The following is a 17208-nucleotide window of genomic DNA, read 5'->3' on the forward strand; positions in this document are numbered from 1 at the left end:
ATTATGTTCGTGATTGTGTAAACAATATGATTTTTTTGTATGATGTTTTGTATGTTGCGATCTGAATAAGTTGATCATGTGAGAAGGGTAGGCGTAAATAAGCAATAGCTTCAGCCTATTCCTTTTTGGGTTAGGTCTCTTTATTATGTGAACTAATGTTTTCTGTTGGTGTCTACATTCTGAATGACCTGGCCGAAATAAATATATTTTCATTCATTCATTCATTCATTCATTCATTCATTCATTCATTCATTCATTAATTCATTCATTCATTCATTTATCAGGGTCCCAAAAGTATTTGGACAATTGACTGAATGGAAGTTAACTGGAGAAATATTTCTCATTCCTTTGTTTCTTAATAAAACAGATAAAAAGTCTGGAGTTGATATGAGGTGCTGAGTTGATGTAAAGGAGGATATCACGAGGCTGGGGAAAAATAAGGACATAAAGCTGGAGGAGAGGGGGCGAAGAGTTTAGGGGAGGTCAAATCTACAGTTGGAAACGTTGCCAAAAAGAAGAAAAGCACTGATACCATCGAAAAGTCTCGAAGACCACAGAAACAACTCTTTTGTTGGTGGAGAAAAGTCCCTTCAAATGTCAATAGAAGTCAAGAATACTCAGGAGAAGGTAGATGCATCAACAGTCGTGAGTGTAAATAGAGAGGGTTTACAAAGAAGTGAAGATAAACTTGTATTTTATCTGTATGTGGGTTTCTTGCTTTGAAATGCTGCTGGATCCAAGCGTATCCATTGGCAAAAATCCAAAAGTTGTAATTTTTGACGACTCAAAATGAAGCAGGAATCCTGACACGGTATTCCACAGTTCAGAGTTTTGATAGAAGCTTTATGAACTGGCCGTATTTCTGAATTATTTTCCGCATTTTTGACATTAGAATAAACTTTGTGATAGTGATATTTTACTGGCCTCAAATAAAAAACATTTTAAGATGAAGCAACTTTACAGCAGGCCACGTTTAAAAGAAAAGGCATCAACTCTGTTGACTCAGTTTTGGGTGGTTGCAGGAGCAGATTACGTGATTATATCGTCAATAAATGTGTTAACGCACAATCTTCTGCTGCTTTCGACACAGAGTTGGGATTCCTCCTGAACATTAAAAATCCCCATCCTTCTTTTTTTCCAGCCGCCGCTGCAGTTGACAGAGTTGTCTCCGTTTAGGAGCTCTTCCAAACAACCCAGTGAGATCACGTCTCTCTGCACCCACATCTCCGTTAAGATGATTATTCACAGAAAAGAAAGTCCGTAATTAGCTCCATCATGTAAACCTTCTTAAAGACAAAATGTCCAGTAAGTAAACAGAGAGGCAATTTCTTTTCCAGATATTTCAAATAGATCGTTTTATCTCCCCCATATCCTGAAATGTCATCTTGACAGTAAAAGGAAGATAACACACAAATCCGGTGAATACTTTGGGCATAATTTCAAGCCTGGAGATAAACACATGTGGGCAGATTACAGCCTCTGATTTTCGATCACTGCTCAAATCAAAATCTCCCTGCCTGCGCTTCTCTGATGCCGCATCCAGGGACTCACAGCCGTCCAATGGCAGACATCCGCTTCGCAAGCCAACTGTCTCTTCCCGCTCGGCTATGGCAACGCTGAGCGAACACTCTTCCGTCCAAGACAATTATCTGCTCTAATGGATTCAGTTGAGATGGGGCCGACCTGAGACGGGGGACTGATTTATTTCATTCTTTCCTAAAGCAGAGCGGGCAATTATATTGCCTTAACTAGACGTTAGCTTTTTCTTTTTTTTTTTTTAGTCGGCTACCCAGGCCCAATTAGAGAGCAGCTGCAGGTGGATTTTAATGGGAGATTTGTGTATGTGTGCGTGAATTCTCAGCTCATGTGTGTGTTTTCTTACCCGTTTATACTTTTGCATGCCTCAGCAACAGGGAGAGAAGCTGTGGCTATGAGCAAAGTTGCAGAGCTGGACTCTTTTTTTTTTTTTTTTTTTTTTCCTCCACCATCCCCTTCAAGCAACTCGGGGTCATCCAGAAAATGGCTTTGATTTTCAGAAAAGTGCACTTGTTTCTTCAACAAGAGAGGGAGTGAAGGAAGAGAATTTGGAAGGTGGGTAATGTTGGTGTTTTTCCACCAAAGGAACCACTGGATTGTTTAGATTTATGAACCGCTGCAAGCTGGACCGACTCCCACATTAACAGGATTAGAACGCCAGCCAAAAGCCCGTCAGTTAGGCAGCATTGTTTGAAGCCACCCAGTCATCCTTTCTGTTTTTGTTTTCTCATATTAATTCTGTAAATCCTTTCTTCTTTGGACTGTCAAATTCTAAATGTGCTCTCTGTCGTTTTCTGTCCATCTCTGCCGTCACTCAGCGGCTCTGTGACGCGCACAAATTACACACATTAAGGGGCATTTTTAAAGCTGCAGAGAGAGAGAGAGAGAGATGGCGGGTGACGGGAGGTGGAGGATGTATCCCATCGCTGCCAGAGGCTTGTGTGAGCAGTAATTGCTGTAGTTAATATGGGTCAGCGATTGAGTGGAACCCCAGGGGTCAAGAGGAATGTGGAAGTGAGCGAGAAGGAAGTGGAGTGATTGAGGAAGGAAAGAGTGAATCACTCTCTGTAAGCACCCGGCCTCGGGTGGAAGGGCTATGGGTGAAGCTCTGTGATAGACCCTCAGACTGCTTCTTTCTCCCCTTTTTAATAACCATACTCCCATTCTGCCGGACTATAGAAACGCTGCTTCTCTTCATTCACCCTGACCTCCATCGGCTCGTTTCCGTCATGCTTCCATCTGTACTGATTCAAGAGGTTGCATTTGTGCACCGTAAAGAGCCACAGCTGCAAATCTACAGGTTTGACACTGGTTTTGCTTCACTTGCTATTCAGATCACATCTAAAGCCCCATCAGTGACATCTGAAATGTGCAGGTACCGTATGTATGCAGGTGAATTTGAAGTCGGAGAAGATGATAAAGGTCTATTGTGGATGTTCTCAAAAAGCTCTTAAGGTCCATCCTCACATTTGACTAACTTACTTATCCTGACAAGGTGCCCAGGCTGCAAAACAAGCCCATATAATCACCCCACAATACCGTTCTTGGCATTAAGTATGAGGTGCTGTGTATTATGTGCCAAACGTTTCCACTTTGAACTTGTTTTTCTCCAAAACGAAGTTGCCTCAGAAGTCTTGCGGTTCAGATGTAACCTTGCAAATCTAAGATGAATCCAGGTTCTTTCTACAGGGGGGGTTTCTCCAGACAACCCTTCCAAACAACCCATACTTGTGTAGTCCTTTTCAATTGTGTTCAATTGTGCTGAAATTTAACCAAAAAAAAACATGCTTCCATTAAAAGAGCTACATGGCAGTCTGACATATACTCTAGATCAGGGGTCGGCAACCTGCGGCTCTAGAGCCACATGCGGCTCTTTAGCGCCGCCCTAGTGGCTCCTGGAGCTTTCAAAAAAATGTTTGACCTTTTTTTTTCCTTTTTTTCTTGTTTTTTTCTCTTTTTTTTCCTTTTTTTCTCTTTTTTTCTTCTTTTTTCCTTTCCTTTTTAATCTCGACATTTAGACTTTTTTCTCGACATTTCAACTTTTTTCTCGAAATTTTGACTTTTCTGAACATTTTGACTTTTTTCTCGAAATTTTGACTTTTTTCCCAACATTTTGACTTTTTTCTCAACATTTAGACTTTTTTCTCAAAATTCTACTTCAACATTAATCTCGACATTTCGACTTTTTTCTCGAAATTTTGACTTTTTCTCAACATTTCAAATTTTTTCTCGACATTTCACCTTTCGCCATTTGCCTTCATTCTAAGGCTGATACAAGACTTTTCCTTTTTTGCGGCTCCAGACATATTTGTTTTTTGTGTTTTTGGTCCAATATGGCTCTTTCAACATTTTGGGTTGCCGACCCCTGCTCTAGATCTTCTTTGCAATTTTTCTCAGCATTGCTCTGAACTTTGGGTGAGCTTGATAGCACATCCACCCCTGGGAAAAGTGGGGACCATCTTGAAAATGTTACACCTATGAATAATCTTTTCCACTGTTGAATGATGGATGGTAATGGCCTCATAACCCATCCCAGGCTGGTGTGCAGCAAAACCTGCGTCTCTTGCTGATGTCTTTCCTGCTTGTATCAACACAAACCGCAACTCTCCAAACCACAAAATTGATGAAACCTCTGCTTTAATAGAGGCTGTTCAGTTAAACGCTTTTGATTTGTAGCAATTGGGTGAGACATCCCTTCTTAATTCCTATGGAAGCAGGAACATCCATCTATGCCTACTTATTCCTATCCGGGGTCACAGGGGTCTGCTTGACCCTATCCCAGATCTCTTTGGGCAAAAGGCAAGGGGACACCCTGGAGAGGTCCTTTTGTATCATAAAGATAATGTGTCGCATTGTCTGCATGAAGCAAGAATAAAAAGTCTCAGTAAGGTACTATCCTTTCTCAGAGTCCAAAATCGGGAGCTGGGTTTCAGAATCATGGCGTTTTGAAGACTCATGCCAGGTCTTCTCAGCAATCGGCACACTACACAGTGGCACAGGGGCACACGGGGCTCTTTATCTGTTCCGCCACTGTAGAAGGTCACCCGGAGCCCGGGGCGGGGGGTCTTTGTTGAGCTTTTTTCAGAGGTGTAAAGGTGACTATGAGAGCACCTTATTGTGTCACACTGTTGACACATTATTTGGGATTCATGTCCATTCTTCCCCGCGCTTTCTGCTTCACTTGCGCACACAAGGCACTATTAGATTTCTTCCTCTCACTTGGAGTTTATGTGTGCCTTCAAGAGTCCCTCTTCAGCAACACAAGAAGAGTGGATTTCCTCGCTCTGAGCCCTCTCTGCCTCCAAGTAAATGTTTGTGCTTCAAGAAATTGATTGAAAAAGTATTCATGCCTGTCTGCAGCAGTCTTGCACACGTTAAAGGTTACCATGCAGGTACGTCTGCACGTAAATAAGAAGTAAACACACAGACACTCTTAAGGTATATATGTGCTCTCATAGGCTGGCTGTTGTTTTTATATGTGTGTGTTAGCTGCAAGTGTGGTGACTCTTAAATAGGTGGAACTGGAGCACTGCAGGGAATGTCTCTGTGTAGATGTGTGTGAGTGTGTGAGGTCCACTCCTCTGCTCTTTGATCCTCATCTTGACAGTCCACCACCTGGGACAATCCGCCACATGCCTCGAGGCTCCCAGACCTCGGCTACACCACGGGAATCACAACACACACATCAGCTAGTGCAGCCTCAGCAGCCAACGCTTCCCCCGCACGTTATATGCCGCGAGAATCGCTAATGCTAACACCAAACGCTAACCCTCCCGTATACATATATATGGAAAATGCCACCAGAATCCTAATACAGAGTGTGTGGCAACCAGCTAACCCTTATACACCGGAATTGGAATTGCAAATCCCACACAAGGGGCCAAAGCTTGAACACAGGTGCAATTGGAATTATAATGGAATTATAATGTACAATCCTGAGCCAATGCTAAAAAGCTCCCCCTTGAGAAGCATTCACTCTGTACCAAGCATGCAGGAAATAAACAATTAGAAGTTAACATGCTTCACATGGCAGTCATGATGCCAGCTGAAGTACACTTGCATGCTTTGTGCAGGTGGAGGTATATTTTAGGGCCAAACCTTGTTATTGTGGGGTTAAATTGCATGTTGCATGATGGGAGGGAATTTGCAGATTTTGTATTTCATGAAAAAAAAAGTCAATGAGAGGTGTAATTTGGAGCCCTAGTGGTCATCTCTGGGATTACTACTTAAGGTGCATCAACTTTGATTTTAAATATTTTGTGCAATTGTATTCATCAGGACTGGGATAGTAATACAACTGTTTAACTGCATTTTGCCCACTCATTCACTTATATAAATCGGTCCTAGATGTGTGTTATTCCACTTTTCTTTTGTAATAAAAGTGCAAAAACTGCAGAGAAAAATAAACATCTATATAATTCAATTATTCAAAGATGTAAACAAAGTGTTTCCTGTGAACGGAATGAATAAAGTAGAGCATGACGTTTTTTTGTTTTTTTAAATATCCCTTCAGAATGATGCCAGTAGTGTCCTGCGATACAGATGTTGGGTCAAATTGGTTTATACCTAAACACATGTGGACAAGGCATGTTGCTCCATCAGTTTTCACTTTTTTTTTGGTCTTTTATTTTGTTTTGTTAAAGGGTTAATCCTTCTTTTGATAATTAAACGCAAGACTTAGGAAGAGAGGTTTAATGATCAAAAGATCTTCTCTTTTGGCTTGAGGATTTATTTTTTCTCCCACAGAATTTAATTATAAAGACATCCACTTAAGTAATCTTTTGATTATGAATGCTGTACAATGGGCTTTGATTTGAACTCGAAAGCACCTTTCACTCCAAATATTTGATTCACTTTAATCTTAAACTAATGGAAATTCCTTATATGTCAACTGATTTGAGCATAAATCGGACATGTACCTCTTGTTCCTCCTCACCAAGTGGAGCTTTTATCATAACGATGCCAAATAAAAGTGAAAGCAAAGCCGATAAAGATCTGCAATACGTGGGAGCCATCATTTCAACTAAAAGTTTTGCCCCATCAGTTCCCACATGAACTAAATTGTATAATTTCTACCCAGCGATAGTCTGTCAGTCATGACTAATTTCCCCTCTTATCTCCCTACTTTCAACCAGTAAAAGCTGGTGCGCGTCTCTTGGTGGTAAATTGATACTGATGGTTGAAGCGGCGGGCTCAGGGTTTAGTGAAGTGACACGCCGAGCCTCTCACGCTGGGGGTCAGAGAAGAAAACACTAAGCTGAGTGTTATCCCTGCTAATACACAGGCACTGCACCATCCGAATCGCAACACCAATCACGTCGCCGGCGCTAGGCTAAGGGCCAACTATTCAACAGACCTGGCACCCAGAGGACATCGCAGGAATTCAGCTCCCAGCCTCATCAAAGGGACTCTGGGATTCAGTTGCTAAACCTGCTCCAGATGCTCACTGTTGGATTTCACTAAGATGCACTGCAGGGCAAGTGTCGGAGGGGCTGACGGCTGTGATACGGGCAACAAAAACCACCAACAGTCCACCTCGTTCGCGCTCATTTGATTTGTGTCATAAAGACAATGGGGAGGACAACAAAGCAGATGTAAACAATGGCGCTCTCTGCTCATCTCTGGACAAATAAAAGCACGGCTAAATTAACAGATGGGGAAACTGGAGGCAGCAGATCCAAACGTGTGAACATGCTGTAATTGGAGGAAAACGTGCAGGCCAGAGCCGGGGCTCACCTGTAGCTGGCCCATGCTAATCAAGCCGCCTCTTTCAACATGTTCAACATTTTCAAAACACGTGGTACAATATGACGCACATTTGAAAGCATTCTTCCCCCTGAAATAGTTTTTAGACGGATGTAAGAATCATGTCACAAGAACATGAACAAGAAACAAGAATCCCCACTAAGAAAAGCTTTCACAAAAACCCTGTGTTTGACCTAAATCGGGTAACAGCCGCTGCAGGCATGAGGTAAAGAGAAGCTTGTTGTCTGGCCTAAATATCCTCCTGCTGGTATTTTTATTTATTTATTTATTTAGGGTTTTTTTTTTATTGTGCAGGTCTGTTTCAGCCCCACTAGAGGCAAAGTCTCCGCTTGGACACACTTTCCCTCAGCTCAAGTCATCAAGCACTGAAAAAAAATAAATAAAAGAATCCAAAGGCGCTCGCCTCATCTCCACTTGGATGTTTTTGTCCTTAACATTCTCTCAGCGTCTGCCAGTGTCGACAGGTGATGCCAGGCAGATGAATAGAGAAAATGCTCTTTGTTGCTCCTCATGCTCATCCCTCCCCTGTCTGTTTCTCTCTTTCTCCCCAGGCTGCTGTTTTGTCACGTTTTACACAAGGAAAGCTGCCCTTGAAGCCCAGAATGCACTGCATAACATAAAGACCTTAACAGGGGTGAGTGCGTGTCCTCGATTCTCCACTTTCTCTTCTAATCACACACTCCCAGCAGCGCCCTGAGGCTGCCTCGCCTCAGCCTCGCCTCAGCCTGTGTGTGTCTGTGTGAGCGCGCTGCTGTGTTACCTTGGTGTGTTGCGCCGCTGCCACAGTGCATTTGCAAGCGCAAGTGACCGATAGTGTGAGCAGGTGAGCAACTGACTGTCAGAGTCAGTTTGTGCGAGAAACCATTGAATTGATGGGTAAAGGAGCACAAGTTGAAGCTAATTTGTGGCGTTTTTACTTCTTCTAAATAAATTGTTCAATCTTCAAACCAAAAATTAGTGTTGTTATTCCCAAACCCCCTTGAACCTCACAGAGGGGGTTTCCTACTTGACATTATCAAAGCTTGATTTGCAGAACAGACATGTTGTGTTGTATTTCAGGCGACAGGTGTGGCTAAAAACCCCGACCAAAGCTGGTTTTACTTTTGAGCCATGCAAAAGACTAGATTAACCCAACTGAAAAGCCATTGGAGCTGCACCGCTGCCCAGGCCAGAAACTGATCTGCTCTGTGCCTGATGAGCCAGGCATAAATAACAGGCTTGCTCCAGCAAATAACAAGCAAACAATAGTTGTTTGCTCGTTTTGTTTTCTTGAACTTCACTAATAAGTGTTGACACGTCAGTCATCTGGATTTATTGAGCTGTTTTACTGGACATTTACTGGACTACAAAAGCAGTAAGTCACAAGAAGCCTCTGAAAGTATCGTCCATCAACACGCTTCCCAGCTCCAGTCAAGAGCCCTTAAAACCAATTGAATGTGGTTAATTATGGCAACATGCTGCCACCAGCAGTTAAATACTGTACTTGCATAGTTAATTGTTCGCTTTCAGGGTGTGAAATTATACCTTCTTTGATTGTTTTCAGTGTATCAATCAGTTGTAATCACTCCCATAGAGTGGCACCCTTCTCCTAGAAAGGTTTGGGATGGAGATCTCTGCAAAGAGGCGCAAGCCTTTGATGCACCACACTACACTAGAGTGCACAGAGTTAAAGTATATGTGACACAAAAACAAGGATTTTATGGCCAGTAAAAAAGAAAAGAAAATGCTTGGCTGGTATATTTTTCCACTCACCAGTTCTCAACTTGGCCTCTGAGTTTATTTCAGATACTGCTCTCTTGGATCTATTTCTGCTTCCGTGATTATGTCTGACAATAAAGGAGTGTGTCGGCGCTTCATTCTTCAATATTGTTCCCTCCTGTGGCCCAGGAGAGCAATAGAGGAAGTGAGCTGGAGCTCGCGCGCACTCTCGCACGTGTAGCCCTGGGTGGATATTTAGAGGCCTTCAGATCGCTTCTACTCAAGTTATTGGCTGCGTCCCTGCCTCTCTCCTTGGCTGTGGCAGCTAACTGGAATCATCTCAGATGAGCACCTGCGCTGTCTCACTTCTGTCAGTTGGATCAGTGGATGGCCCTCCTGGGTAGGACGTGGTGCATGCTACGAATCCCTCATGAGCCGTACGCGGGAATTGGAGTCAAGCTGGTTGTTTTGCACAGAGTCGCAGTGTTAATTGCTGGTGGAATAAGCATGTTATATTTGGTCTGTTTTCCTGTGCTGTGAGAGTTAGTCATTTATCCCTCATTGGAGGTGTGAAGCAGCTCATATTGCAGGAGTTTTAGGATTACAGGAACATGAAATCGCCTTCATTTACACTGTAACATCCTTTTTCTCTCGATCCTGTCTGGTTCTCCCTCCTCCTCATGCTCGTCTCTCCTGCAGCATCGAGGCCTGTCATGTTTGAACATTTTTGATGTCACCTGCCAGTAAAGTGTGGTGTCAGTTTGCTTCTAGAGGTGGAAAAGCTTAGTCAGAAGTTGTCCCACTTTTCACATGAAACAAGATAAATGGACCTTAACAAATTCCTTTTTCCTCCCTGCATCCCCTAACATTCATATGAAACATTGTGAGGAAACTAACCTGGTTTAGTGTCATTTTTAAGATTTTGGAAGATGTATTACTACATTGCGCTATTTTATTTTCTATTGTATTGGTGTGCCATATTCAATATCAGCTAGAAAGCTGATCTTTGACTTTGAAATTAAAATAAAATAAAAAAATACCACCTTAGGTCTTAACTAAGGCTGCATGATTCTAGAAAATATGAGAATCACAATTTTTTTGCTTAGAATTGAGATTGCGATTCTCAGGGAGGTTTTTTTTTTTCACAGATTTAAATGTTTATTTTAATGTCACAATGCAAACCCTAGTCCTTTATCCCAATTATCGGCCGGTTGAGTGCCATTGAATGATGATTTTGTTAATTACATTCATTACAATAACATATATTTGAGATTTCCTGTTCTAATTTAATTTGTGCTTGTTTTTACTACCATAGTGATGATGTCTTTGTTACTTTTCATATTAGCCCTTTACAGGGCAAGTGATATTGTCACATTGGTAGAACTACAGTCTATGGTTATTACACAAAAAAAGTTAGAATGTTAATATTAGGTCCTTCAATATTCTCCAATAACCCCCCCAGAGTTTAATCTTGAAATTATTAGTATTTTATTGACTGCCGTATAAAGGGTTAAGGAACTTAAATGCATATTTCTTTACAATCAAATAATAAAAAAGGTTTTTACGTGTAAAACAGGTTACTATTAAAAAGGAGATCCTGTGTCTCAATGGGACACTTTTTAGTATGAATAAATAATTAATTATTATTCAATAGCACTGTGCCAGTACAGCTGGCTTCGCACATGTGCAATTTGCAGGACGTGGAGGGGTGAAAATCCCCAGCTCTGGCTCTGACTGAGCTTGAAGCGACTGCTGCGTGAGCTAAAGGCTGCCTTGAGAGGACTGGTAGAGCGTCCCACGGCAGCACCAGCTGCTCACTGAGAAACAAGTGAAAACGATTCATGCTTTGACACCAATCTTCCACGAGACCTGAAAAAGTGGGTAGATTTGTCGCCAGAGACGTCTGAAAACTCACTAAATCTAGCACCAAAGTTGCTAAGTTGACTGCTGCAGTAGCGGCAGCCGTGCCCCACTCATAGGTTGAGGGAAAAGGCAACAACTATGTAGTCCTCGGGTGCGTTGAAGAGAATGTGTTAATTATTGCCAAATAATTACCATTACGTGCCTTTAGAAATAGATTTACTTTTAAATTTACACAAACTTCTGTACCAGCAGGTCTAACACAAAAAGAGACTAAAGGAATTAGCTTGTTCAGCTAGTTCAATCTGAACCAACACCAAAGCTAGTTTTTTCTCAGCAATAATGATACATTTAGGTATTATTATAACCAATCGTCAGGGAACAGCAAACATCCCACAACAAACTACGGGACAGCATATGGACGTAAATCCTTAGTGATAAAGGTTGGGATGGATGATGAGATTCGTTTGAATCTTTCAGAGCTTTAGCAAAGTTACAATAACCTTCCTCGACTGTTGGCTAGTTAGCAGCAACAACCGGCGGGTTTTTCTCCTCCTCTATCCCGGGGTGGAAACAGGAGAGTTGCTGCTTGTAGCGTGACCACTGTATGTAATCCTGGTTTTACACGCCGTACCAATGGAGTAGGTTTTGTCAACGCCCTTTCCATCCACATATTCATAAAAGCCCAAATGCTTCCAAATGTTTGCTTTTCAACCTGATGAGTGATTCTCACACTCAGTAACCATATCCATGGAGTTAGCTGCCGCCATCCTGGTGCCTTTGTTGGTTTACTGTGTTCCCCTTGACATAGATCTCATGTAAAGTTTAGGGGTTTTATGAATTAATTTGGTGAAAATTAAGTTGAAATGTGGCGAGTTGCTATTTACTCATTATTATAACTTAAACAAATAAACTGTTTTTGACATGTAGGACAGTATGTCTGGAGCCTTGTGAGGGACCGGAGCGGCCTCCCCTCGTAAAAGGGGATAAGGCAAACTGAACCTGGGTGATGAGGTGGAAAGGAGAACACGCAGAGCGTGGAATGCCAAAATAAAGGCTTTTTATTTTATGTAAAAAAGCACAAAGACATAAAAATGGAGGGCAAAAAGCAAAGTTCAAAAATGGCACATTGAGCTTAGCCTCACATCAAGCTACCTCCACTCAGCAGACCTCTTTTCTGGTATGCAGCCGCTGTTTATGAATCCAGGCAGGGTGGAGAGGTTGATCGGGCACAGGTGTGCCACAATCAGCAGAACCAGGCCCACCTGTATGCTGCTCCCCTGCAGACCACGCCCAATCCTCCACCCTGCCACACACATATTAAAAAAGTCCGGTGACGGTGAGAAGGGGAGGGGTTGCTCACTTTCTCACAAGCCTGAAATACTAACCAGGACAAAACAAGGCCACGAAACACGTGTTGTGTGCCTATAGTGATTGTTGCTGATTGCAGCAAAACAGCAAACAAATTAAAACAAGAGCAAACTTCGATAAGCAAAGCTGTGAGGATGTGTGTAGTGCAGGAAATGTTAGTCTCAAGTGAACTTTGTTTGAATGTGGCAGGAAGGTACACTAAAACAACTGTCCGCTGAGGGACAGACACCACTGGTCAGCAGCACAGTGGCGCTACAAAAGTAATTAAAACTGTATGCCAGCGCTGATTTCCCCGTATTACCTGACTGATGCAGTTTTAAATGAAATATGGAAGCAGATGAAGAGGAGCAGTGAGCAGCAGGTCAATCTCAAACAAATACGATTAAAACAATGACTCATCGCTGCCGTAATGACAGGAAATGTAGTTGTTTGTGCAGGGGTTACTCATATTTTCTCTTTAAACTGGCGTAAAATAACACAAGGCCTATTAAGGTGCAGACTGATTTTTTTTTTTAAAGATGAGTATGGAGAATTAATTGCTTATTGAAATACATGAAGACAAAAGGAGAGCATGCAGGAAGAGGGGGGAATCGAGCCAGAGGTTAGCAAAGGTGAGATGGAGATGGACTGGGAAAAGGGAAAAGGTGGAGTAGAGCACTCTTGCACGCTCGAAGGCAAAGCAATAAATGGGCCGCCGTTAAAAACCAATACCTGCTTATTAACTTCCCTGCTCTCGTGGCTTGTAAAAGCCAGTGGAACAATGTTTGTATTGGCACTCTTCCCCTCACTCGCTCTACCTCTCCCTCCAAACCCAAGGCTTTAACAAGGAGAGATGCAATCGGAGTGGAAAGCTGGATGGGGGCCCAAACCGCAGAAAAGGACACTGGTGCTGGCGGTGCCGAGTCACTGCCACGTTGGTTTCAGGCAGAAACCTTTGAGTGACTGCAATATTTTTTTTCTTTTTCTGAGGACGGAGGTGTGCTGTTTACGTGAATACCCCCACCACCCCTCTCTCTTTCTCTCTGAACCACTCTCAGAGGGATATTGGGGGAGAACACAGCAAAGCCTTGAGGTTTAGGCTCTCATTCTGAGGTAAAACACAACAAAGAAGAAAGAAATCAGTAAACAGCATCTCTGCTTGTTGCTTTGGCTGCCAGCCCTCCATCTCTCCACGTAACTCGATCACCGTCCTACAGATTTGTCGGTCATCAGACAGAACATGTGCACCAAGTGTCCTAATATGGGACTTTAGGAGGTGGCTATTTATGTCAGCAGATCACGTGAGCTCAGATCCTACAATTCCCCTAAAAATCATCACAAGTAAGTAAGCGTGTTTAGGCTTCACAAACTAATAGCTTCATCTTAAGAGTATTTATATCTAAGACCATTTTGTCTGTTAGGATTTGGATGAAATGCTGTTTCAGTGGCAGTGCAGTCAATCCTCAGAACCTAGTATTTTCTGAAAATAATGCTACAAATGGGCTCCTTGCTCGTACAATACCTTCATCTTTTTAGACAATGTAATTGCAGGTCTTCATGAATCCAAACACTCTTGCTTTCAGAGTCAATAAAAGAGCCTTCAGTTTGACTCATCCACCTCTAATAGAAATGCAGCTAGGCAGCGGTGCACCTAAATCCGCAGATGAATGAATCTATAAAATGTAAAAGGCTGAAAAAATGAAAATAGTTTTCTTTGTGGCATACGCACACATGTCCTTTCAGCGAACAGATAAGACTAAACTGTTTCTTAACAGCAGCTTTGGTGAAGTTGTTTCTAATGAAGCTAATGAAGCTTGAGGTGGGTGGAAACAAAGTGTGTGTTCGTGTGTGTGTGTGCGTGCGTGTGTGTGTGTGTGCTTACATGTGCACGCGTTGCCTGGAGAGCCATGTGTTCATCTCTCCAACTCTAATAGCACTACTGAGGTCTAAATATGTTCTTTTTTTCTAATCCACACAGACACACACACACACGCAACTCCTAATATTACCCATCTATCGTTGGAAAACATGCCCTGCACCCCCGGAGCGACTTAAAGCCATAAGACCCAACCCCTGCTGCACAGACTGATTCAGCCTCCTGCATGGCTCTGACACGCACGCTACACTTTTATGTACACACTAGAATATTCCTCGGCTATGGCTGTGTTTATTGCATTGAACTTTTTTTTTCTCTCTCTCTCTCCTTTCACTTTTTCTTTTAATTCGCCCCCTCCTGATCCATTCTAATGCACACGCTGCGATGAACACACACTACAACAACACTCATCGAGTTTAAAGCCTGTCAGCCTGCCTGTCAGACAAGGCTGTTTCAGATTTTCCACTAAATTGAACTCTTTCATTAGCGGCTGACAGATGTCTAAATGCCCGTTGTCCCCCCTCCAGCCACCCACCCAACCCGGGACGCCCATTGAGAGAGGGCCCTCAGGCCGCTTGTTCTCTATCTGAAGCTGGGCTGGAGGGAGGAGAGAGGCAGGGAGGCAGAGATGGAAGAAAGGAAGGGAGGGGTTGGAGCTAATGTAGGACGTGTCCTCTAGAGCGCCCTCCAGTTTGGAGAAGTTCAGTCCTTTATCCTTGCTTTTCTTTCTTGTCTTACTCTCTTTCTGCCCTTTCTACGTCCCTTTCCTTCTTTTTTCCTGTTGAATCTCTCCTTCCAGTTTTTTTTTTCCGTCCCTGTCTCACTTTTGCTTTGTGAAAATGGATGAAAAGCCCTTTGATTTACAGTCTCTCTCAAGGATATTTTATTCTGACAGTAAGACAGAGGGAGGGGCGGATGGGTGGGTGGAAAACGATGCTGATTAAGGCATTGGGTGGGGTGATGATGAAGAGTGCGGGGGAGTGAGGGGGAGCAGGGTGGTCATGGGGGAGGAGTGACTTGATCCCTCAAGTCCCATCCTCCACGTGGGCTGATCAGAGCTTTTGTTGAGCGCCAAGCTTGATAAGAAGCGTGGGGCTCATTAAAAGCTGCCATCGCATCAAGACCCCCCACACGCACACACTCCCACACACACACACACACATACTCTCACACACACACACACACACACACATGGGTCCCCATTTCCCTTACCTTTCTGCTTGCAAGATAATTAGCAACACTCTGTTGCCAGAGTACTGGCCCAAGGTTGTGTGTGTTCGCACAACCCAAAAGGCGCATAAAAGACTTCATCAAAGTACTGTAAGCGTGATCTCGAGCAAGGTTACGGTTTAAAAGCAGCAATTTACTATTTAAGACATAAGCCATTTAATCAGTTGTTTATTTATTTTTTTCCAAGTTACTGGACAGAGCCGCAAATAGAAGCACAGACTGTAAGTGATAACGCGCATTATCATTTCCAGTGATGTGAGAAATCATATTCTTTCATGCAGAAGCCCCTGAGGTCTTGACACCCCAACTGCTCCAGTCTTTGAAGGCAACTCATGCTGGATTATAAATGATGGCAGACTCTGAGTGCTTTCACGCTGAATCTCTGAGTATTTACTCAGACTGTCACTTTTTCACGAAATTAAGTTCAAACCAATTTGAAATGACACGCAATTAGTCAAATTGAGCAATCTCAACCCCTCATCAACCCCCGTCTAACATCACTTCCAACAATTAAGTTTGTGTCTGTTTATGATCCAACACATAAAAGAACTTAAAAAAGAATCAACATTCGGTAAACTCACGATTGTTAACTTTAGCGTGTTTTTCATTATTATTTTACTTAGGAAAATATTGCCAAGATCTGGTGTCCTAAAGGGGAGAAGCCCAAGCAGCCAGTCATGCAGATAGGTTGTAAATGTGCCTCCTGTTTTACTAAACTTATTTGAAAGGCAAATACATTTAATGCCCAATCTGCCTGTATTAAATATTCATTAGACTCAATGATGCTCAAGTTTCCGCTGGCAGATTTTACATTTGATGATTTTCCAAAGAAGAAGATTTACATGATACGAATAAACGAAGGCAGGACCCTGTGTATGATCCACAGTGACAAACGTTTATAGAAACAGAACTGACCAGCAGGAGCTTGTTTTAGTTTTTTCCCCCTCTTCTTCAACCTTTATTAAAGGGGACCTATTATGAAATACACGTTTTTTCTTGCTTTAACATATATAAAGTGGTCTCCCCTCAGCCTGCCAACTCAGAGAAGGAGTAAAGCAACCAAAGTCTGCAGGGTCTGTACAGCCGTCCGGAGGATCCTTCCAGTGTCATGTGACTTTTACGAGCCGTTCAGATTTGCGCATTTTCATTACGTCACCAAAATGCAAACCACGCCTCGGTCTCCTCCGCTGCATGAAACCACGCCCACAACTAACTCCGCCAGCCAGAGCTTCCGCCATTGTTCCGAAGCGGTGGCTGTTTGAACAACGAAGGACAGTAAAAATTAGGTTTTGCATCGACACTTACCCTCATAAAAGGATCAGTACCAACAGTACGGACCCGGCAACTGCACACGAGTCAGCGGTAAGTGACGTTAATTTTTTATGTTTTTTATATTCGTCTACAAGTATGATCTTTGCAAGTATTTAGCTTAGCTCCGGTGTTACGGAGCTCTATTAGTACCGTAATACATTTTTCTTCTGTTTATGGTTTCAGATCTTCCAAGCAATGCACCTGGAGCTGTTCAACGACACCTTCAGAAGACGCACGGTCCTTCCTTGAGCCAGCAATAGTGCATAAATGTTATATATATACAACTTATGTTTTATTTTTTTTTACAATAAAGTTGCCATTTATGAAAATTCAGTGTTGTGATTTCTTTACAGTTAACATGATTCATTTGTCTTGTAACATAAGAAATGAAATGATGAGGAATCGGAGTAAATAACTGTGGTGAATTAGTGTGAAGACGAGGTGACCCGGTCAGGTAACTAAAGGCTGATTTATGGTTCCGCGTTACACCAACGCAGAGCCTACGGCGTAGGGTACACGTCGATTTAACGCAGAACCGTAATTCAGGCTTAAGATCCGTTTACACCGTGTAACTGCATGCG

The 17208-nt window shown here is 42.7% G+C and overlaps 1 protein-coding gene across 30 annotated transcripts in view; it reads left to right on the top strand.

Annotated features, from left to right (window-relative positions):
• Positions 1 to 17208, top strand: part of celf2 (cugbp, Elav-like family member 2) — a 226893-nt gene that overhangs the window by 145865 nt on the left and 63820 nt on the right. For all 30 annotated transcript variants that reach the window (XM_061714674.1, XM_061714675.1, XM_061714671.1 and 27 more), the window contains one exon: positions 7854 to 7936. In XM_061714674.1, coding sequence (XP_061570658.1) covers positions 7854 to 7936 — 83 coding nt within the window. The remainder of the gene's footprint in view (positions 1 to 7853; positions 7937 to 17208) is intronic.

The sequence above is a fragment of the Cololabis saira genome, chromosome 23, assembly GCF_033807715.1.
Source record: "Cololabis saira isolate AMF1-May2022 chromosome 23, fColSai1.1, whole genome shotgun sequence".
NCBI lineage: Eukaryota > Metazoa > Chordata > Actinopteri > Beloniformes > Belonidae > Cololabis > Cololabis saira.